Source organism: Peromyscus californicus, unplaced genomic scaffold (assembly GCF_007827085.1).
Source record: "Peromyscus californicus insignis strain IS unplaced genomic scaffold, ASM782708v3 Scaffold_6__1_contigs__length_162567912, whole genome shotgun sequence".
Lineage (NCBI taxonomy): Eukaryota > Metazoa > Chordata > Mammalia > Rodentia > Cricetidae > Peromyscus > Peromyscus californicus.
Window position 1 is genome coordinate 52,432,756 of NW_026294584.1, and position 22,726 is coordinate 52,455,481.

Below are 22,726 nucleotides of genomic sequence, written 5' to 3' on the forward strand. Positions count from 1 at the left end.
AATCTCAGGCAGCAGAGCTCTCTGCCCCCAGCCTGCCACAAAGACAAAGGCTGGGGTTCACTAGCCTGCCTTTCCGCCCCGGCCTGCTAGAGAACAATGGCTTAGGAAGTGCAAAGGAACCAGCAAATGAGCTTCTTGTTTGGTCACAACAAACCCAAGTTCTGTCTCAACCAAAGCAACGACCAGCCAAATACTTTAATAACTGAAATTCAGACAGGCTCTTCCTAAGAACAGGGCCACAAGCAGCGGAGCTTCCCTAACACTAGTCTTGATTCAAGCACCACAGGGGTGTGTTACACTTACACTGGACTGACACTGGACTTCCTGTTGGGAGGGTTAGGCTTTTTAGCAGAGGCACAGGCGGAAGGGAGCTGCCAGGGACAGAACAGGGAAGGGAGCTGCCAGGGACAGAACAGGGAAGGGAGCTGCCAGGGACAGAACAGGACGGCCTAGGGACTGACTCAAAAGTGGGGGTGGGGGAAACGCATAAGCATCATGAAACAAGGTGACAAGAGCAGGTGCTTCGCCGACTACACAAAGAGCCAGTGTTCTAGACCCAGGCAAGACGGGTGTCATCTCCATCCCACAGGAAGGGGAACTGAGTCACAAGGATGGGTTGGGTGACTTAGCCAGGTCTCACAGAAAGTTAGTGGGCAAGCTGGAAACACAAACTAGGCCTCTTAACTTCCACTCCAGTGGTAGGGCACCCAAAACATCAAGACAGACAGACGGAGGTTTTCCTGACTGCGAAGTTGTGGAGACACTGGGATGCGTTACCAAGATACTGAGTGTCTGTCCTGGACAGGGTGACTCCCTACTCCCTGGGATGACCAGAAGTCACAAATGAGGCAGATAGCGAACCGTAAATTCAACAGACTCAAGACACATATTTAAAAACTTGTCATTTTTGCCTTTGGAGTTGCATGCTAGATCAGGGTCGGCAGGTTCACGGGTCACATCTGGCCATGCCCATCTGCAGCTTCTGTGTGCTACAGAGTCAAGGGACTAAACTAAGATTTTTCAGTTCCCCCAGAGTTACAAATACTCAGTCATCATGGCTATCAGGGAAGCGGAGGGATGCTACACAATCTCAAAACACACCGGTCAAATGAAGGCGGCTTCCCTGGCCGGCCGAGGAAGGAGACAGGCGAGTCCTTACCGGTATGACTCCAGGGAGGCAGCAAGCCTGGTGAAAACTTATTGCCGTCACTTGGGTGGCAGCCCCGTCCTCTTGGATGGAATAATTTGGCTCATATCCATCTTCATCTTCAGCACCACTAATGAGGGGCCTGTGTGAATCTTCCTCTGAGCTTTCTTCTGCCTCAATACTTGGGAGACCTAGGACAGCACCAACAGTGACCATTTACAGAACACCACCTGTGCACCTAGGCCTGCGTCAGGCTTCGCATACATCACCGCTTACAGAGCTGATGCTGTTTTTTATTTTCCTTGTGTAGAAGACCCAGCTAAGGTCTAGAGACCAAGGACAAGCAGAGCCAATTAAGGCCCCAGAGCCTGTCACTCAAAAGCTCAAAGAGCTGCACACCCTTCTGCTCCTGTGGCTTCACTTGTACACATTCCATATTTAACCACAAGAAAATATCAAACCAGATCAGTTTCTAAAGGAAAAGAATCCAGTCTCAAGATCTCAAGATGTTACATTCTTTTTTTTTTTTTTTTTTTTTTTTTTTTGGTTTTTCGAGACAGGGTTTCTCTGTGTAGCTTTGCGCCTTTCCTGGATCTCCCTCTATAGCCCAGGCTGGCCTCGAACTCACAGAGATCCGCCTGCCTCTGCCTCCCGAGTGCTGGGATTAAAGACGTGCGCCACCACCGCCTGGCTAAGATGTTACATTCTTAGCCAGTGTCTCAGTTACACAAATGGTCTACAAACGTTCGGTTCTCCCTGCACTCATATGAGCCTCACTCCCTCAAACACCTCAGTGGTAACAGACTTGGCTGTGACTGGACAGGATGCACAGGGCGAAAGTGTTCCTTTAATGCCCTCAGAGCAGTGTGCAGCCTTCCTCCAGGAATTCCTTTCCTGTCCTTGGACTTCCCTCAACTCCTAACAGTAAGGTATTTTGAACAGAAGAGATGGCTTCTCCTCACCGATTTCTTCTGGTGACACCAGTAGTCCAAAGAAGATGACGACCCCGCCAGCAAACTGCACAGACGCGGTCACCAGAAAGGCATACTGGAGGAGGAGAGAGATGGCTGAGGTGGTTCTCACACAGAGGGGTCGTCACAGCTGTGGTCATTAGACACACACACGGGGGGGTGGGGTGGGGGGGGGAGTGTCGGACAGGAAAGGCAGGGGACGGGGAGGACTTCAGTACCCGGGGCTTCCAGGCTAGGCACCATGCCAACTTTCTTACATGTGACTCCTCACTGCATTTTCCTAAGGACACGGTGAGGCTCACAGAGGACCGTGAGGGTCCCCTGGATACTAAGTGTCACTACTAGGATTGAAAAATCAGGATTAGCCCCCAAATCTCAATCTTTTCATCATCCAAACTCCTACAAAGACATAACATCTGCCCTCGAAGGTATTATATCCAGCTGAGGGGATTACCAATACCCAACACAATACGAAAAGGTGGCATGAAGCTAAATGAACAGGAAGACCCAGCCCTAGTGGAAACATAGAGGACTCAAGAGGAATCAGGTAAAAGCAGGCTGACACATGAGATGATGTTGTTTAGGGACACGGTGGAGAATCATCTCCTGGGCACAACAGCCGCAGAGATGCTGGCACCCTGGGGATGAGATGGCCGTTCCCGGCATGTCTGGGGAGGGCTTCTGCCCAGGACCACAGGGAAGAGAACTGCCATGGGAGGCGGAGGTCGGGATGAAAGACTCAATGGCCAGGCTGTACAGCCGTCTTAATGATACAGACAATGAGACAGAATTTTTAAACAACTGGACAACAAAATTAAAGGCGTATTTCCAGATGCTAGATCCAGGAGCAGCACAGGGTGAGTGAAATTCACACTTGAACCAATTAGTACAATCCAGGTGTGACACGTAAAAAAGTCTAGGGAAAAAAGGTGATTGTGACAGATGATGGGCTTCACCTGGACCAAAATACCTACTCTCTGAAGGAGCAACTTACTTTTAATCACTTAGGTTTCTAACTGGCAATCTAGTCAAGAAAATAAGATTATGGTGTGGAGTAAATCCCTTCTGCCCGATCTCTTCCCAACCCATCCATCTCTCAATTGCCGAACATATAAACGTTGCCGTATGGTTTTTGTTCTCTAGGGACCGTTAGGAAACATACAAATAGTTTTTGTTCCAGGGACCGTCAGGAAACATACAAATAGTTTTTGTTCTCCAGGGACCGTTAGGAAACATACAAGCTAATGCAACCATTATCACTCTTCCTTTCTCCAAATGGCATCTCTGGGCACACCGCTTGGCCTGCCTGCTGTCTGTGAGATCTTCCCAGTGTCTTGATCTCTTTAGTTAGAGGTTCTGATCCCAAAGTCAGAGCTGCATGGACGGCATCCTCCAGCAGGTGCATCAGAGTTTAAATACTTTCCTGTCAGCTGACATTTAACGTCAAGCTTTGGCTCTGATACACTGTGTTGTGGTAACTACAGATAACACTTGATGTACACGGGTGTGCACATTCACGGGTGCCGACACTTCCCTGAGGTGGACCAGCCTGGTCAGAGCCGCCGTAACCTGACAGACACTGCCAACAACAGCCATGGCCATTGCTTCCCAACCTCAGGATCACAACAGCTTACCAACCTGTATTTTACCAAACTAGTAAACACACAATATAGTCTTTCTGTCATTCTCTTATTTACTTACACACCCAGCACTATAACAGAGCCAGTGCGCCCAGCTTCTTGCTCTGTTGGCTTTAGGGCCATGTTCTGGGAGAGTTTCACTTCTGGCATCACTTAGACTCCTAAGGATATTTGGGATGGATGCCTAGGGCTTCTTGGCCGTTTGATTCCTCAGGAATTCAAAGTAGTTAAAACAATGCAAATAATTGGCAACATCTTGTGATGATATTCCCAAAGGCTCAGAGGTCAGAAAGAAGGTGACTGTCTTTATTCCTCTTTCGGCGTGAACAGGCTTACTTCAACTTGAGCCTGCTGGGGATCCACTACACCACCCTATTCAGAGTCTGCCAAATACTCAGCTGACTGAACATGCCCCACCCCCACAGGCTTCCTCCCATCTGCACGGACTTTAGTTGTCTGTGTACCTGGAGATGGCTCTCCACACCCATGATGGACCACTGGCAGCTGGGCTGCCGAGGCACACACCCACTCTGGCTCAGTACTCATAATTTTATCATCTTTTCCCTTCTTATATAACATTCTTTTTTTTTTTTTTTTTTTTTGGTTTTTCAAGACAGGGCTTCTCCATATTGTGTTGGTGCCTGTCCTGGATCTCGCTCTGTAGACCAGGCGGCTGGCCTCGAACTCACAGAGATCCGCCTGGCTCTGCCTCCCGAGTGCTGGGATTAAAGGCATGCGCCACAGCCCCCAGCTTGCATTACATTCTTGAAAGACTTCCATGCTGGGTGTTCCACTTGAGCGTTAGTGTCCATCACACAGCCCAAGGCCCCTGCAAACCAAGTTAGCTTCCTTCTGTCAATAACATCACACGCTGTGGCCCCTTCTTGCCAGGCATGGTGGCGCATGCCTGTAATCATAGCACTTGGACAGAGGAAAGAGGATAAGTAGTTGTTCAAGGTCACCCTGGATTAAACAGCAAGAGCAAGTGTACACATACCAACCGTGAAAGAAACACCCACCTCATAGCCATACTGCAGAACAGATGAAGCCAGGCACGCTCCCAAAATATTGCCCACCGAAGCACAGGCACTCCAGAGGCCAAAGACAACTCCTCGGCTAAGAACAACAATGGAAAAACCAAGACAATGCGTCAGGGGTTCTATGTGCAGACAAAATGAAAAATGGCCAAAACAGTAAAGATGTGCACTACAAAGAATCAACATTCCATTTAAAGTTTTGAAAAATATACCAGAATGATAAAATCAGATTCTTCTAAGATTTAATGATATTAAATTTTCATATAGGGGTTAGATGCTGAATGCAGAGGTGGAGCACTTGCATAGCAATAGTGAAGTCTTAAGAACTGAAGAAAAAAAAAAGAATTGAAGAAAAGAAGCCAGGTATAGTGGTTTACGCCTCTGATCCCTGCACTTGGAAGGCTAGGGTCGGATTACAGCAAGTTCAAGGCACCCATGCTACATGGCAGGACACTGTCTCAAGAAAAACAAACACAAAAATAGATGAAAATCTCCAATACTATAAAAATACTAAAACCCATCAAGGGGGTCATGGAGCGGGCAAGTAAGCAAGCCAGGACCGAAGTGCATGACTCAGAAGAATCTGGCCTACGAAAACTGGGATTTTTTTTTTTTCCCAGCACTCCCAATCTCAGCGGACTCCGTGGATTACTGTTAAGGTTCCCAAGAAGTCAGAGTCTAAAGCAGTACTGGCCCGATTTGTCTCACTGCAGCTGCTTCTTTAACATCAGTCTGCCAGGCCCTTGTGAGGCCAGAGCAAGAGAATTACAAGTTCAAGACCAGCCTGGGCTCTAGAGTAAGATCCCACCCCACAGGCTTCCTCCCATCTGCACGGACTTTAGTTGGCTGTGTACCTGGAGATGGAAGGTCCCTTCAGAGGCTCTCCACATCTAAGATGGACCACTGGCAGCTGGGCTGCCGAGGCACACACCCACTCTCGCTCAGTACTCATAATTTTATCATCTTTTCCCTTCTTGCATTACATTCTTGAAAGACTTCCATGCTGGGTGTTCCACTTGAGCATTAGTGTCCATCACACAGCCCAAGGCCCCTGCAAACCAAGTTAGCTTCCTTCTGTCAATAACATCACACGCTGTGGCCCCTTCTTGCCAGGCATGGTGGCGTACACCTGTAATCATGGCACTCGGGAGGCCGAGTCAGGCGGATCTCTGTGAGTTCAAGGCCAGCCAGGTCTACAGAGCGAGATCCAAGACAGGCACCAAAACTACACAGAGAAACCTTGTCTCGAAAAACAAAAAACAAAACAAAACAAAAAGCTAAACCACAAAGCAAGCCTGGATCCTTCGACTTTTCATCCTGTGCACTCAGCATGCCTTCTTCAGGGATGGCCTGGAGGATTCATCAGCAGGCACCTTCCTTCCTCCTGCAGCCCACCCACAGCACACATGCCAAGTCCACCATACTCTAACATGAAGGTTGAGGGGTAGGGAGGTGCTGTAAGCCCCAAATCGTGGCAACTTCTGAATTGGAGCCCTCTTTTAGTGACCTTAGACACGTCACATGGATACCTTTTTCTTCTGTGCTAGCAGTATCTTCTACATGCTACACACGTGCTCTACTACTGGGCAATGTCCCCAACCTTCAAGGCTGAGTTTCCTTACTGTTAATGCAATGATAAGGAAACCACAGAGTCTCAAAATCCGACAAAGGAAGCTAAACTCAAAGGAACATGCATAATAGATGGCATTCGGATGGGACTGTTACAGTTTCTAAAGGAGAGAGGCGTAAGAAGAATGAACTGGGAAGTACGGCCTTAGCAATATGCCTCACTGGGTGTCTATAGACCATCACTGAGGTCCACAACACACTCTGCCGTGGACCTCCTATCCCAGAACTGCTCTGTCTAAAACAGAGACAAGATGAGGCGTGCTCTAAAGCACCCAGTTCACAGAGTTTGAGCAGACTCAGTGACCCAACATTAGAGCGGCATACCCAGCTTTGCCAAACCAGTTGCCCATCACAGCAACCACGCAGGGCCAGCCAGTGGACTGCAGCAGGCCGTTCACAATCCACAGGCCGCAGTAGAGCCACTTGTTGTAGAAGTACAGCCATTCCGTAAGGGTGCCGAAGACAAACACCTTCAAGAGAAGGAGAAAAGGGGACATGTGGCGTCACACAGACACTTGCAATACACCCAACTGCTTTTCAGGATACACAAAAAATGTATTTGTGGGGTGGGCAAATGGCTCAATGGGTGAGTATGCTTGCTATGAAAGCATGAAGATACAAGTTTCAATCCCTTTTAAAACTTGAGTGTAGTCTTAATGTACCCTTGTAAGCCCAGTGCTACGTGGGATGCAAACAGAAAAATTACTGGGGCTCACTGGATGCCAGCCAAGTTCCGGGTTCAGTGAAAGACCCTGCCTTAAGAAAACAAGGTGGAGAGTGAGAGAGCAAAACCCACAATGTCCTCCAATGGCTTCTGTATGAGCACACCTGCAGGGCACACGCGTGTGCACACACACACACAACACTTCCTTCAACTTGAATCTTCCATTTTCCATCTGCTCCCTCACCCCTCTGGGAATGGCAATCTCCAGAGGGCCAAAGCACTACATGAACCCACATGTGCATGCTGGGTCAGGACAGAACCAGGCACTGAGCACCAGGACTGTCCCATGTAAGCCAGATGTTGCTATGGCAGCTACCAAGTTCACTCACTTAAGTGAATCCTATCTATCATCTGCTGAATTATTCAACAGCTTCTATCATGTGCCTGTTTTTTTCCAGGCATTTTCTCAAAGGGACATTTTATTTGCAGTCGAAGTCTATTTTGAGAGGACTTGGCATGGGTAAGTAGAATACTGTCAGATCTCAGTTGTAAATTCTAGACTAAGCAAAACTACAAGGAGAGAAAAATGGTCAATGGTTGCCCAGCAGCTGCAGGAAGAGACAGAGGTAGTCACTCAACCATGCTTGTTTGCAGAGATGAGACTACATACCTACAGGGTTTATATATACATCTGAATGTTTTTAAATATTAAAAAAGTAGGTATATAAGTGCAGCTCACTGGCTTATAAATAAAGTGCTTTGATTTCTAAAACTTTAAAATATGGCAGACATTGAAAAACCAAAATAATCAGAATCTGACTGAAGTCCAGGAGTTGATTCAATCGGTAAGAACCCTCACTGGCAGTAACGATGGCTGACTCGGAGGCTGCCGCGCACAGCATCTCACGTGTGTCAGGTGCCATTCCAAACGGCCCTCAGACAGACAGACACACCAGACCCTCACCGAACCCGCGGGAGAAGGGGATCTGCACATCCCCTTTGCAAATGAGGAAGGGGAAACACTGGAGAATCCGGATCAGAAAACAGGAGAAAGAGTCAGCAGGCTGAGGCTGTCCCAGGCTGGGGTCTATGGGCTTACTCCGGAAAGCAAGACTGAAGCCTCCGCACAGACAAAGGGGGAAAATGTGAGCCAGAGCCTGGAAGAGGCCATGAGTGAGTCCTGTCAGAGAGAGGTGCAGAGCCAAGGGTGTCTCCTGGCCACACGAGGGCCATTTGAGGCCAGAAGAATGAGAACAAAAGTGCTGGATAGAAAACAGTGGCCGGGTCAGGGAATCAGAATGTGTTAGTCTGTCTGCGGCCGAGGCAGGCAGGCAAGCGAGCATGATTGGCAGGCAGCCTGAGACCAGGCTGAAGAGAGCCAACACTGTGCTGTTTATCCAGGCTATGAGAATCAAGGATGACAGGATTCTTGCTTTATGAAGATGCGCCTCAGCGAAAGACACACAGGAAGACAACACGAAGACCAGTCTCATTCCTGCACTCCGGATGGAGATGAAAGGGCTGACTAAGAGCCTAGAACATCTATCTGATCAAAGTAGTAGCCACTGCTTATTTTTAAATTTTAGTCACGATTAGTGTGTTTATGATACGCACGTGTGAGTGGGGTACACGCATGCCAGAGTGCACTCACGGAGGTCAGGGGACAACTTTTAGGCGTGTCTCTCCACCCACTGTGGGGTCAGGGGACGGACGTTAGGTCACCAGGTTTGCTCCTTGAACCCCTAAGCCATCTGGACAGCCCAGTAATAAGCACTATAACCATAACAATCTTCCAACTTACCACAAATGCAGAGGAACACATGCCGAAGGACAGAACCCATCGCAAATTCAGTCGGTCCCCAATGATGCCACTGATGAAGAGGCCCTGGAAAGAGAGCATTTCACGTGATGCCTCTAAATGGGATCGGTCTGAACTGGAAGCACACGTGACCAGTGAGGCAAACTAAAGAGAGGGACTGGAAAAACCAAACCTTATTCACAGCTCTGCGTGAACTGTCTATAACACTGTACTGCCAACATTCTGCAGGAGAGGACAAGGTGAGCCCCCGGACATGTTCCATTTTCTAGGTGAGCTGGATTAAGCAGTGGCTCTGAGCCTTCCTGCAGGATTCTCTGAGCCATGAGCACTTGGGGTTAAGAAATGTTCCCGCACGCGCAAGGCACAGGACAGAGGTTACTGCTGTGGGATGGTCTGTATGTCAAATTGCTCTGATTGGTCAATAAATAAAACACTGATTGGCCAGTGGCCAAGCAGGAAGTAGGCGGGACAAGGAGAGGAGAATTCTGGGAAGTGGAAGGTTGAGGGAGACACTGCCAGCCGCCGCCATGACTAGCAGCATGTGAAGATGCCGGTAAGCCACAAGCCACGTGGCAAGGTATAGATTTATAGAAATGGATTAATTTAAGATATAAGAACAGTTAGCAAGAAGCCTGGTACGGCCATACAGTTTGTAAGCAATATAAGTCTCTGTGTTTACTTGGTTGGGTATGAGCAGCTGTTTGACTGGCGGGTGTCAGAGATTTGTCCTGACTGTGGGCCAGGCAGGAAAACTCTAGCTACAGGTTACGATGCACCCCAACTGCCTGTGCCCCTTTAGGTTTCTGGAGATCACAAAGCAAGGAGGATGGGAAGGCTGGGAGGGCAATGACCAATGAGAGACACAAGTGGCCGACCTTCCACTCTCCTGCCAGTGCCCAGCAGGAAGTAAATACTGAGATCAGTCCAGACCTTGAGGGCAACACACCTTAGGTTTCTGCCACAAATGTCTAAAATGAGTAACTGTCTTGACCTCAAACTTAAATTGACGTAGGACCAACTATTTCCAATAAACTGAGTGCCTTAATAACACAGAACCCTCAGGTGACAAGCGTCACAGGTGTCTGTCCCTCCACACTGGAGGCTCGGCAGACAAGCATCAGACTCAGTGGTCTACACACGCCCCAAGAGCCTGTGCAATTTGTGAGTAAGTGGCCAATGGAAAACTCTCCATTCGCTTTCCAATAAGGGAGCCAATTGCTGTTGTATTCCTGAAAGCACAAGGCCTGGAAGCCGCAGAAGGAAAGGCAGGTCTACAAAAGAGCCATTTGGGGCTAGAAAGATGGCTCAGTGGTTAGGAGTACTGGTTGCTTTTCCAGAATTTAGCTCACAGAACTCACATGGTGGATCAAAACTGTCTGGTTTCAGGGGATCTGGTGCCTGTTTCACCTCTACAGACACCAAGTACACATGTGGTGTACAGATATACGTGTAGGCAAAATGCACATACACATAAATAATAATAAAAAAAATCTATCTACCGAGTGTGGTACAGCATGTCTTTAATCCAGGACTTGGGAGGCAGAGGCAAGAGGGTCTCTGTGAGTTTGAGGCCGGCCTGGTTTACAGAGCCAGCTTTAGGAGAGCCAGGGCAACACAGAGAACCTGCCTCAAACATACAAAAACAAAACAATAATAATTTTTTAAAAAGATCTGATGAGGGAGTGGGGAGGTCAGTCACGGGACAGCATGTGTCTAGGCACAGCCCTGGGTTTGATTCTCAGCACCACAATAAAAAAATAAATTTTCAGCCAGGTGTGGTGGCGCACACCTTTAATCCAGCACTCAGGAGGCAGAGGCGGGTAGATCTCTGTGAGTTCGAGGCCAGCCTGGGCTATCTTGAAAAATAAAACAAAACAAAAATTTAAGTAGTTTTTTAAAAAACAAAGACAAACAAAAACTCCATTAATCTTAAAACTTACCACAGCATAGGAGAACAAAAAAACAGTATCTAGTGTCCCAAGGAAAAGAGTGGCTTCCTCTGTGCTGGGGAACAAATGGTTGCTGCTCCAGAGCTGCAGAAACACAGAACCAGTCATCTGCTGTGACCTTAGTACCGACTCCTCTCAACCACTTCCCACCCATCTGCATCCACCACCATCCCACACAACCCTGGCAGCGAAGAGCAGGGTGACCTCTAGTAAGAACACAGGCACACATGTGCACACAAGGAAAGGGGCGTGCCCCAGAGTCCCCGTGTAAAAAGCTGCATGCTTTCAAAGGGCCAGCTCTGACAAGGACCTGCTGCTACTTCTAGTGCATTGAGGATGCTCCTTAGTCCACCCTTCTCTTAAGTCAACACGCTGAGATGCTGGTGAGCACATCAGCTCAGTAAGAAGACTAGGCAGCGTGTACAAAGGCAGGCATTTAGAAGAAGTAAGTTCTGACTGTACTAAATATTCAGGAATCAGAAACTGTATGCACCTCCACCCAGGAAAGCCATGTTTTATATACTTTAAAAACAACTCCCTGGCCGGGCGGTGGTGGCGCACGCCTTTAATCCCAGCACTCGGGAGGCAGAGGCAGGCGGATCTCTGTGAGTTCGAGGCCAGCCTGGGCTACCAAGTGAGTCCCAGGAAAGGCGCAAAGCTACACAGAGAAACCCTGTCTCGAAAAACCAAAAAAAAAAAAAAAAAAAAAAAAACAACTCCCTGACTTGGAGAGATGGCTCAGCAATTAAAAGCACTGGCTGCTCATTCGGAGGATCCAAATTCCATTCCCAGCACCCTCATGGTGGCTCACAACCATCCATAAATCCATTCCAGAGGACCTGATGCCCTCTCCTGGCCTCCATTGAAATCAGGAACACAAGTATACACACGCAAGCATAGCACTCACACACATAAATTTTTTTTTTAATTAATAAAAAAAATTGAACAAAAACAGCTTCCCGGATCAGCTGCTACCTGGAGCTACAGGAAGACTTGACAACAAATGAACACAGGAGAGTTTTGGGCAGGACACAGCTCTGCTCGAGAGCTATGGCAGAGGTTAGATTGCCTACTTTAGACTTTTAAAGAGAAACTTTACTATTGGCAGTATTATTTTTTAAGATTTATTTTCAAAGTCATCAAGATAGTTCACAGGCGTGATCCAGACCACCTGAGTTCAATCTCCAAGACCCAACGTGGAAGGAGAAAGTGGTCTCCAGAAACTGTCCTCTGATTTCTCTACATATGTGCTGTGGCATGCACATGCCCACAGTACACACACACAATAAATAAATGTAATTTTAAAAATCAAAGATTCATTTTTATTTCTACCCCACTGCGGGGTGGGAGCATGCACGTGTGTACATGTAAGTGTAGGTGCCCATGGAGGCCAGAGGCATCGGAGCTCCTGACAATGCAATTACCAGTAGCTGTGAACTGCCTGACCCGGGTGATGAGACCCAAGGGGCCTCTGCAAGGGCAAGCGTTCTTAACTGCTGAGCATCCTTCCAGCCCCAAAATACTGTATTTTTTTTTTAAATGTGCATTGGTGTTTGGCCATGAGTGTCGGCTCCCCTGGAACTGGAGTTACGGATAATTGTGAGCTGCCATGTGGGTGCTGGGAATTGAACTCAGGTCATCTGGAAGACCAGTCAGTGCTCTGAACCACTGAGCCATCTCTCCAGCACCAAAATATTGTATCTTTAACAGAAGGTAAAATCCTGAGGACTGGTGGTGTAACTCAGGAAAAAAGCTGCATTTAAACTCATTTCCCAATTTCTGCCTTGGGTCAGAGTGTGGCTATCAACAGAATGGGTCTGTAAAGAAACACAAAGCTCTCTCTACAGGGCATGCCAGAAGCTGATTTCTGTAGAGCCCATCAATCAATCCAAACAGCAAAATCAGCAGTTCTGCAGAAAAAGGATAGTAACACCTACTGTGCCGTCAGTTAGAGTAAAATAAATACCTACAGGGCTGGGATTCGATCTCCAGCACCAGGATGGATGGATGGATTAACCAGCAAGCAAGCAAAAGAGTCAGTATTATTACATAAGGGCTAATAATGTGAATGGCTACCGCCAAAAAGAGTCAACCCGGGCCTAAGGTGGCTCTTCTTAGAAAAGCCTGCTCACAAGGCAGACCCCTAAGCATCAGACGGCCCTAACCAGACTGGGGCAGGTTCCTACCATTTCCCAGCAAGCACTCACTCTCCGCACCCAGCAACCTGAACACTGCTTTCCTGAGATCCCGGAATTTTACTATGTGTTACAGAGAGGGGGCCTGTATGTCCAACCCCAATAAAAACCCTGGGTATGAATCTCCAAGGGGCTTCCCAGGTAGACAGCAATTCACAAATGCTGTCACAGGCTCTGGGAGGGAACCTGGTTTCCCGCAGGCGTCACGCTGGGCACCTTTCCGTTTGCTAATTTCACTTCCTTTCCTTTTCCCACAATAAATCACACATGCTGAGTGCTCTAAGTGCTCCACTAACCTATCAGACCCGGGGTGGTCTAGGGGCCCTGCCAACCCACAATCCCAAAATACAAATCCCAGCTTTGTGGATGCGGGACAGACTGCACCTGGTTCCCACACTGGGGGCTCAAGTGTCACTAAACCACAGCTGGAGGCGCCAAAGATGTTTCGCCTAAACAAAAGAAACGAGGGGCTGGCTAGGACTTCAATCTCCAGGACCCACATGGTGGAAAGAACCGACCCCTGAACAAACTCAAAACACACAAAGAAAGGAATAAAATTTATTCTTAAAAAAAAAAGAAAGAAAGAAAGAAAATAAAATAAAAAGGTATTTTACCTCATCCCAAAGGGAAGGGCAAAATTTTGGCAGAAAATGGGTGAAGAGGGGCTGGAGAGATGGCTCATCAGCTAAGAGTACTTACTTCTCTTTCAGAGGACTAGATTTCACTTCTCAACACCTACATGGGGCAGCTCGTACCCTCCAGCTCCTGAGAATCCAATGCTCTCTTCTGGTCTCTGGGTATGTATGTACACCTATGTGCATTTGTGCACAGCACACACACACACACACACACACACACACACACACACACACACACACACAACTTTTTTTTTTTAAAGAGAGTTACTTTTAAAAAAAGAAAAAAAAGTAGCTGGCTGTATGGCTGGTGCATGCCTTTACTCCCAGCACTCAGGAGGCAGAGGCAGACGGATCTCCTTGAGTTTGAAGCCAGCCTGGTCCACAGAGTGAGTTCCAGGACAGCCAAGACTAAGTACATAGAGAGACCCTGTCTCAAAAAAAAAAAAGAAAGAAAGAAAGAAAGAAAGAGGATGAAGGAGGAGGAGGGAGAGAGACAGAGAAAAGAGGAGAGGAGAGAAGAGAGAAGAAAGGGAGGGAGGGAAAGGAAAGGGTGCAAGACTAGACAAAAACTAAAAATGAAAAATCAATCCATCAATCAAAGGGAGAAATGCACACAGCACTTGTGAAATCTCAATGAAGCCAGAACTGTGTGACTTCACAACAGTGAGACACAAGGTGACGGGCTAGGTACCTAGGCTGAATCCGAAGGTTCTGAACTTACAACCTCTGGAGCTCGTACCCGAGGACACAGTAAGTTGTTTCAGAGTCCTGATCAGATGATGTGAAAAGAACTTAAGAACTGCTAAGGGTGGACATGGAGGAAGCCCTTCTTGGCTCCATCCCCGCACTCTGCGTACCTCTGCAGGCAGGTCAAAGGATGTGTTAAAAGCACTTGGGGTCCACTGCTTGGAAATGCTGACTTTGACGTTGCTGAATGTTTTTCTTGACGCATGGAGCAAAGAATAGCTGCAAAACACAGAGAGAACAGAACTGAATGAGAAGCAAAGAAAACAGCACTCAAAAATCAAACCTGCACATTCATTTTACGCAAGTTTGGAAGCTTTACAAACAGGAAAAGCATTTGCTGCTTTGTAAAAGGTAAAAGCTGCTAATTAAGGCAGGCTCTGCTGGGGCTGGAGAGGTGGCTCAGTGGTTAAGAGCAATGCTGTTCTTTCAGAGGACCCTGGTTCAATTCTTAGCACCCACATGGCAGCTCACAACTGTCTGTAACTCCAGTTCCGAGAAGATAAAACACCCTCACACAGACATACACACAGGCAAAACACCAATGCACATAAAATAAAAATAAATAAATGTTTAAAAAGACAGGCTCTACTAACCAAGTGGTGCTAATGCATGCCTTTAATCCCAGCTCTGAGAAGTTAGAGGCAGTCAGATCTTTGAGTTCAAGACCAGCCCACTCTACAGAGCAAGTTCGAGAACAGCCAGGGCTACACAGAGAAACCCTGTCTTGAAAGAGAGAGAAAAATACTTGTCTTCCTTTTGATTTCATTGTTTGTATATAACTTATCTTGGCACTGGATGTGGCACACCTACCTTAGGGCCCGGTGCCAGTTCTGGAAAGCATGAGTCATTCCCTGCCACCCCCATCTCACACAAATAGGGAGCCCTAAGCCAGGCTGTCAAAATGACCTAGCAACTCTTAGACGACTACAGAAGCTCTTTCCTAATTTATTCTCGGAGGGGGGAATCAACAGGTATAGTGGCATCAATAAAGATTAACAGAGCTGGTGGGATGGCTCAGTGGCTAAAGGCCCTGTCTCCAAGCCTAATCACCGAAATTCAGTCCCCAGGGCACACGTGGATAAGGAGAGGACAGGCTCCAGGACCATGTCCTCTGACCTCCACTCTCACACCGTGGCAAAGGGCACCCCACAAAAAACAAATTAACAAAATTAATAATAAGATCTGAGAAAACAGCAAAACTGTTGAATAAGAGGGCTACATATAATAAACTCCTACCCCTAAATATCCTGGTTTATGCTGTTACTGCAGAGGTCACTTAGAGCTCTAGAATCACAAACGCAGACAGTTCCTCCAATCATGCTGACTAGTTAGGGGCTGCTAAGCCTCAGGTCTCACAGGAGTTACCCAAATTCCCGACAACATCCTTCTCATTTTTGCCGTTCTAGAACGCGCTCCTGAATGCACGTCTTTGTTACAAGCTCCCGTTTCAGTAGCAAGCACCTGATATCAGACTGGGGTTTCTCAACTGTTACAACATTTTCTGTCAAGGAGTTCTTGGGTCAAGTTAGGACATTAGCAGCACCCCTGGTCTCTGACACTAAATGAAAACGGTAACCCTCCATCAGGCCAATCAAAATGTCACAAACTGTCAAATTACCCCTGGAGAACAAAATGACCCTGAGAACTATTATCCTAAGTCATCAACAAAGTACAATGGGGATATCAGAATGCACATCTATAACACAAGGACAGAGGTAGCAGGAGGGGTGTGTGTATGTGTGTGTGTGTGTGTGTGTGTGTGTGTGTGTGTGTGTGTGTGTGTGTGTGTTGCGATGCACGCGCACTTGCACCTCAGGCTAGCCTTGAAATAACAAATATATATACTTTGTCTCAATAAAAATGAAGGAGGAAATTAAGTTCAGGTGCTAAGCCTAGAATTATGTGCAAGGACTGAATTCTATCCTCAAAGCCACAAAATAAAATAAATAAAAAAAAAATTAAAAGTCACAAAATCAAATGAGTTGCTCAGTGGTTAAGTAAAGGCTAAGCACAAATAAAATGCTCTAATGCTATAATTTTATCCTCATCTCCACAAAAATTAATTAAAATAAAATTTTAAAATTGAATTATGTGAGCTGGAAGATGGCCCAGTGGATAAGAACACTTGCTGCTCTTGCAGAGGAGCCTGGTTCAGTTCCGTGCAACCACATGATGTTATTGCAGTTCCAAGAGACCCAATGACCTCTTCTTCCAGCCTCCACAGGCACTGTAGGTGGTACCCTTACAGGCATGTGGTAGACATGCAGACAAAACACCCATACACATAACATTTTTTAAAAAGGTCAAACTGCGCCAGGCGTTGGTGGCGCACGCCTTTAATCCTAGCACTCGGGAGGCAGAGCCAGGCGGATCTCTGTGAGTTCGAGGCCAGCCTGGTCTCCAAAGCGAGTTCCAGGAAAGGCGCAAAGCTACACAGAGAAACCCTGTCTCGAAAAACCAAAAAAAAAAAAAAAAAAAAGGTCCAACTGCGGCTGGGGGACGTGGTGCACACCTTTAATCCCGCCACTCAGGAGGCAGAGGCAGGTGGATCTCTGTAAGTTTAAGGTCAGCCTGGTCTACATAGCACGTTCTACTACAGCCAGAGCTACACAATGAGACCCTACCTCAAAAGACTTGACTTATGAGGGTGTCATTAAATATTTAGGGGGGAAAAAAGCACAACTGAGAGCCAGTCACAGCTCAGTGACACAGGACACGCTCAGCAAGCTTGCAGCCCTCCCGAGTTCCGCGCCAAGCAAAACAAAACAAATGCAGTACCAATGGAAGGTATCTATTTCACTGGAAGCCGGTGTCACCATCATACTGGACTCTCTGAGACAGTACCACTCCCAAAGGCAGAAGACCAGAGAGTCAGGAAGCCATTACCTGAAGAAAGTGAGCAGGAACACAGCGACATGGTGATGGCTGAAGCCGGTGAGCAGAGCCCCCCTCTGCAGAAATTGTGGCCAGGCCATGCTCTTCCTGCTCCCTCGTCACCCTGACCTCAAAGTCTTCAGAGTGATCGAGTTACATCACTTCTTCTTTCTGGAAAGACAAAGACACATTCTTGACATTTTAAACAAGAAAGCAGACCTAATGGCACAGGACTCCAATGCCACACTTGGGAAGCTGAGGAAGAATCGAAAGCTAGCTCAAGGTCATCCTCAGCTACAAAGTGAGTTTGAGGCCAACCTGGGCTACAGGAGACCTGTCTCAAACACACAGACAGACAGACAGACAGACAGAGAAACACAGAGAGAATGATAATCCAAACTATCCAAAATAGTTTTGTAAAATCTGAATTAGCATATTTATGACCAGCCAACAAACAATCACAACTTCATCTCATAAACTACTTGGTACCAGAAAACTGTATTGAAAATTAGGTTTTGTAGTTACTGGCTAGTCCTGGAGTAGGAGAAGGAACCTCAACAAACGAATATACCCAGTAGAAGGAACAGCCGTGCAAACGGAGAAAAGTGCTCATTTTTACAGAAAAAGCAAAGGAAGTAAATAGACAACTCGGAAGAACTGAGCTATTAACGTTAAGAAACAAAAGTTCCAAGTAATCTTAGAAATGCTGATTAAAATAAGGAAATATCTGCACAGGGCTGAGGAGTTTGGCTCAGTGCTGGGAGCATGGACTGCTCTTCCAGATCACCCGAGGTTAGTTCCCAGCATCTACATACATATAGTTCACAATGTCTGTAACTCCCAGCTCTAAGGGATCTGCTGCCTCTGGCTTCCATGGGAACCTGTGCTCATGTCCACATACTCACATGCAGACACACATACCTACACGCACTTTAAAATAATAAAAATAAATTTTAAAAAACTCTATAGAGGTGGTTTAGTGGTTAAAAGCACTGGCTGCTCTTCCAGAGGACACAGGTTCAATTCCCAGCACCCACGTGGAGGAGGTTCACTCCAGCTCCAGGAAATCTGACACCTTCTCTGGCCTCCTCAGGCACCAGGCACACATGTATACATGCAGGAAAACACATATACAAATAAAGTAAAAACTATTTTAATACATATTTTTAGTTTAACTGGGCATGGTGGCATACATCTGTAATCTTAGTACTCAGGAGACTGAGGCAGAATCAAAAGTCAAGACTAGTCCAGTATACAAAGCAAGTCACTGAACAACCCCAGCCCCCCAAAAAGAAAACTATTCTAGCCCCAAATAAATAGAATGTAGCGAATTTCACTTTAAAATCATCCCTTCTGAGGCTGGGTAGTGGTGGCACACACCTTTCATCCCAGCACTCGGGAGGCAGAGCCAGGTGGATCTCTGTGAGTTCAAGGCCAGCCTGGTCTACAGAGTGAGATCCAGGACAGGCACCAAAACTACACAGAGAAAACCTGTCTCCAAAAAAAAAAAAAAAAAAAAAAAAAATCATTCCTTCTGAAAAATGCTAACAAATTTATGAGCACAGTAAGACCAAAATTTCTGACAAAATAAACAAACTGTTTATAATTCCAGAAGTTACAAAAACAAAAGCTATCATGTGTTGCTACTAAAATTACAGTTCTGGATCTTGGCAGATTGCTCGCCTGCAATACGGGAAGCCCTGAGTTTGATCCCCAGCACCACATGAACCAGACATGCTTGTAATACCAGCACTGGGGAGGTGGAGGCAGGAGGTTCAGAAATTCAAGGTCATCCTTGGTATACAGTGAGTCCTAAGCCAGCCTGGGGGTGCCCGAGAGAAAAAAAAGCAGCAAAGAAAACAGCTATTTGGGGCTGGAGAGATAGCTTAGTGGTTAAGAGCACTGACTGCTCTTCCAGAGGTCCTGAGTTCAATTCCCAGCAACCACAGGGTGGCTCACAGCCACCCATATAAAATCTGGCCTGCAAGGACACATGTAGGCAGAACACTGTATATATAGCTAGAGCCAACAAGACGGCTCAGTCAGTCAGGGCACATGTCACCAAGCCTGATGACCTGAGATGGGTCCCCAGGACCCACACAGGGAGTGGAGAACCAACATCCTCCCTCAGGTTGTCCTCTGACCTCCACACACGTGCACCATCCCCCTCTCCCACGACTAAGTGTGATAAAAATAAATGAATAACTACATTAAAACTCAACAAATTGAGGTTACCATCGCTTTAGCAGTAACAGTTGTATAATTCAGGGCCACTTGGATACATGTATGTATGTATGTATCTACTGAGATATCTGAGGCCACGTGGATTTAGTTTCTAAATAAACCACCTTATCCAAAGCCATAGAGATGAAAGCAAAAAGTCTTAATAAGAACACGGGGAAAACAGATTTAAACAGTCACCTGCTGTTGGCAGACTGCCATTTGAAATGAATACTATTATACCATTTGGTCCTATGTAATTACAATAATTAAAAAAGAACACTGTGAGCATATATCCTCCATAGCCCAGAGATGGCTTCCATGCAGATGTGAACTAGGGGCCTTGAACACATGTCTCTGCCAAGGCTGGATATCAGTGCATGCTGCTTTCATCATGTCCAATGCCGTGAACACACAATGGGCGTGTCAGTGTGTTTCAAGTCTAGCCAGTTCTGGTACAACTAATAAAGCCCAATTTATGTCTTTATTTTATTTACATATTTCCCTCCTTCTCTTTCTAACCAGGCAGGGTCTAGGTCTCCTACCTAAGCTGGCCTTGGACTCTCTATGTAGTCAAGGATGACTTGATCTTCTTGCTTCTGCCACCCAAGAATGCTAAGATTACAGGTATGCACTACCATGATCAGTTTTGAGTGCTGGAAATCAAACGCAGGGCCTCCTATGTGCTAGGCAAACACTCTACCAAATGAGCTATAATTTAAAAAAAGTGGGGTGGGGGGTGGCGTACGCCTTTAGTCCCAGCACTTGGGAGGCAGAGTCAGGCAGATCTCAGTGAGTTCAAGGCCAACCTGGTCAACAAAGTGAGATCCAAGACAACCAGGATACACAGAGAAACTGTCTCAAAAAACAAAAAACAAACAAACAAAAAAAGGGTGGGTGGGTGGGAGGTGGGGGGGTCTTGCTATGTAGCCTAGGCTGGCTTGGAATTCAGTATGTAGACCAGGTTGGCCTTGAACTCATAAGAGATACACCTGCCTCTGCCTCCCAAGTGCTGTAATTAAAGGCATACACCATCATGTCCAGCTTACTTTTTTTCCCCCCTAAAGACACATCCTAGGGGCTGGAGAGATGGCTCAGCAGTTAAGAGCATTAGCATCCACATGGTGGCTTACAACACTCTGTAACTCCATTTCCAGGGAATCTGATGCCCTCTTCTGACCTTTGCAGGTATTAGGCAGACATACATGTAGGCAAAACACTCATACACACAAAAGCACAACTTAAAAAAGTATAAGAACACATCTCACTCTGTAGTCCAGGCTAGACTCAAAATCACTATGTAGTCCAGGCTGGCCTCCAAACTGCAGCAATCTTCTTGCCTTAGCCTCCCAAGTACTAGGATTACAGGTAGGTACTATCATACCCCACTTATTAAAGCCAAATTTCTGTTTTTGAAATCATAGTAGCTTGTCATTTAGTATTTTCTCAACCGATTACTGAATACATAACTATTATGTAATAGTTGACAGTGCTAAGAATTAGCTCTCCTTACTATTTATGTGTATATTTACTTATTATTGTGTATGAGAGTGAGAATTTGAGCATGCATGCTAAGCTATGTGGAGGTCCTTGGAAGTCAATTCTCTCCTTCTACCAAGGGTTAACAGAGAGCTAACTCAGGTCATCAGACTTACAAAGAAAACACTTTTACCCAGGAGCCAGCCCTAGCTTTTCTTACATTTTTTTAATTCACAAAATACAGTATACACTTGTCATATACAGCGTGTTTTGGAATATGTATACTTTGTGGAATGCTCCATCAAGGGAATTAACAAATGCACTGCCCCACCAGGTATCATCTTCTGTGAAGGGAAACACTACAAGATACATTGTTATTACCACAATTACCATGTTACACAATAGTGATCTTGACCTTAGTCCTTCTAGCTGAAGGAAATTTTACAACCTTTGGTCAATATCCCTCAACCTTCTACACTGGTACCTTAAAATAAATAAACAAAGTAAAAGTTGCTAGCCGTAGAGTCCCATGCCTTTAATTCCAGCACTCGGGAGACAGAGGCAGGCAGATCTCTGAGTTTGAGGCCAGCCTGGGCTATAGACACAGTGAGTTCCAGGACAGCCAGGGCTACACAGAGAAAGTATGTCTAAAAAAAAAAAAAATTAAAAATAAGGTCCTGGGGCTGGAGAGATGACTCAGACATTAAAAGCACTGACTGTTCTTCCAGAGGACCCAGGTTCAATTCCCAACACCCACATGGCAGCTCACAGTTGTTTGTAATTCCAGTTCCAGGGGACCCGACACCTTCACCCAGACACACGTGAAGGCAAAATACCAAAGCACACAAAATATAAATAAATAAAAACATAATAATAAGGTCTTGTGCAGGGGCTAGTAGCTCAAGCTAGTGGGCCACACCTTTTATCCCAACACTCAGGAAGCAGGGGTGTGCAGATCTCTGTGAGTTCAAGTCCAGTCTGCTTTACACAGGGAGCTCCAAGCCAGCCAGGGCTACATAACTAATAAAAAGAAAAGATCTCAGGAATGGAGACTATAGCACAGTGGAAGAGTTCTTGCCTGGCATACAAAGGCCTTGGGTTCAATCCTCTGCACTGCATAAAAACAAAACAAAACACAGATATCAATCAGATCCAAAAACCAATGCATTTTAAAGTGAGTTCACAATCACTAAGCAATGTGATTTTTGTAATGAGGCTTTTCTCCTACCCTACAAGGCCATTAAGAACAGTATTTTTTGAAAAAAAAAGAAAATATATAAGATTACATCGTACTTTAGGGGTGAGCAAGATGTCTCAGCAGACAGGAGCACTGATGGAACAAGCCTGGTGACCTGAATTCCATCCCTGGAACCCTCATAAAAGAGAAGAGGAGAACCAGCCCCACAAAGCTGTCCTCTAACCTCCATATGCACGCTGTGGCACGCCTAAGCAGACACATGCACATCATGCATACACACCATAAAAAGTTAATTTATAAAGGTGGGGGCAGCAAGATGGCTCAGCAGGGAAAGGCGCCTGTGACCAAGATGGCCGCCTGTGTGTGTGTGTGTGTGTGTGTGTGTGTGTGTGTGTGTGTGTGTGTGTGTACTCTGCAAAATAGAACACAAGTGCACTAGGAATGCTGATACAAGATGGCTTTACCCTGCCACACATCTGGAGATGATGTCACCCTATGCTATGCTGCTTTGGGATATAA

General features: G+C 46.3%; 1 protein-coding gene across 5 annotated transcripts in view; it reads right to left on the minus strand.

The window, feature by feature from the left end:
• Slc37a3 (solute carrier family 37 member 3) overlaps positions 1–22,726 on the minus strand; it is a 40,953-nt gene that overhangs the window by 11,717 nt on the left and 6,510 nt on the right. For 4 of the 5 annotated variants that reach the window (XM_052720096.1, XM_052720097.1, XM_052720099.1 and 1 more), the window contains exons 2-9: positions 17,323–17,481; positions 14,547–14,655; positions 10,848–10,940; positions 8,890–8,973; positions 6,749–6,894; positions 4,778–4,874; positions 2,110–2,194; positions 1,160–1,338 (exon numbers count right to left, since the gene is read on the minus strand). In XM_052720096.1, coding sequence (XP_052576056.1) covers positions 1,160–1,338; positions 2,110–2,194; positions 4,778–4,874; positions 6,749–6,894; positions 8,890–8,973; positions 10,848–10,940; positions 14,547–14,655; positions 17,323–17,411 — 882 coding nt within the window. In that variant the 5' untranslated portion in view covers positions 17,412–17,481. Of the gene's footprint in view, positions 1–1,159; positions 1,339–2,109; positions 2,195–4,777; positions 4,875–6,748; positions 6,895–8,889; positions 8,974–10,847; positions 10,941–14,546; positions 14,656–17,322; positions 17,482–21,928; positions 22,030–22,726 lie in introns of all 5 variants that reach the window. The other variant, XM_052720098.1, reaches the window with a different exon arrangement.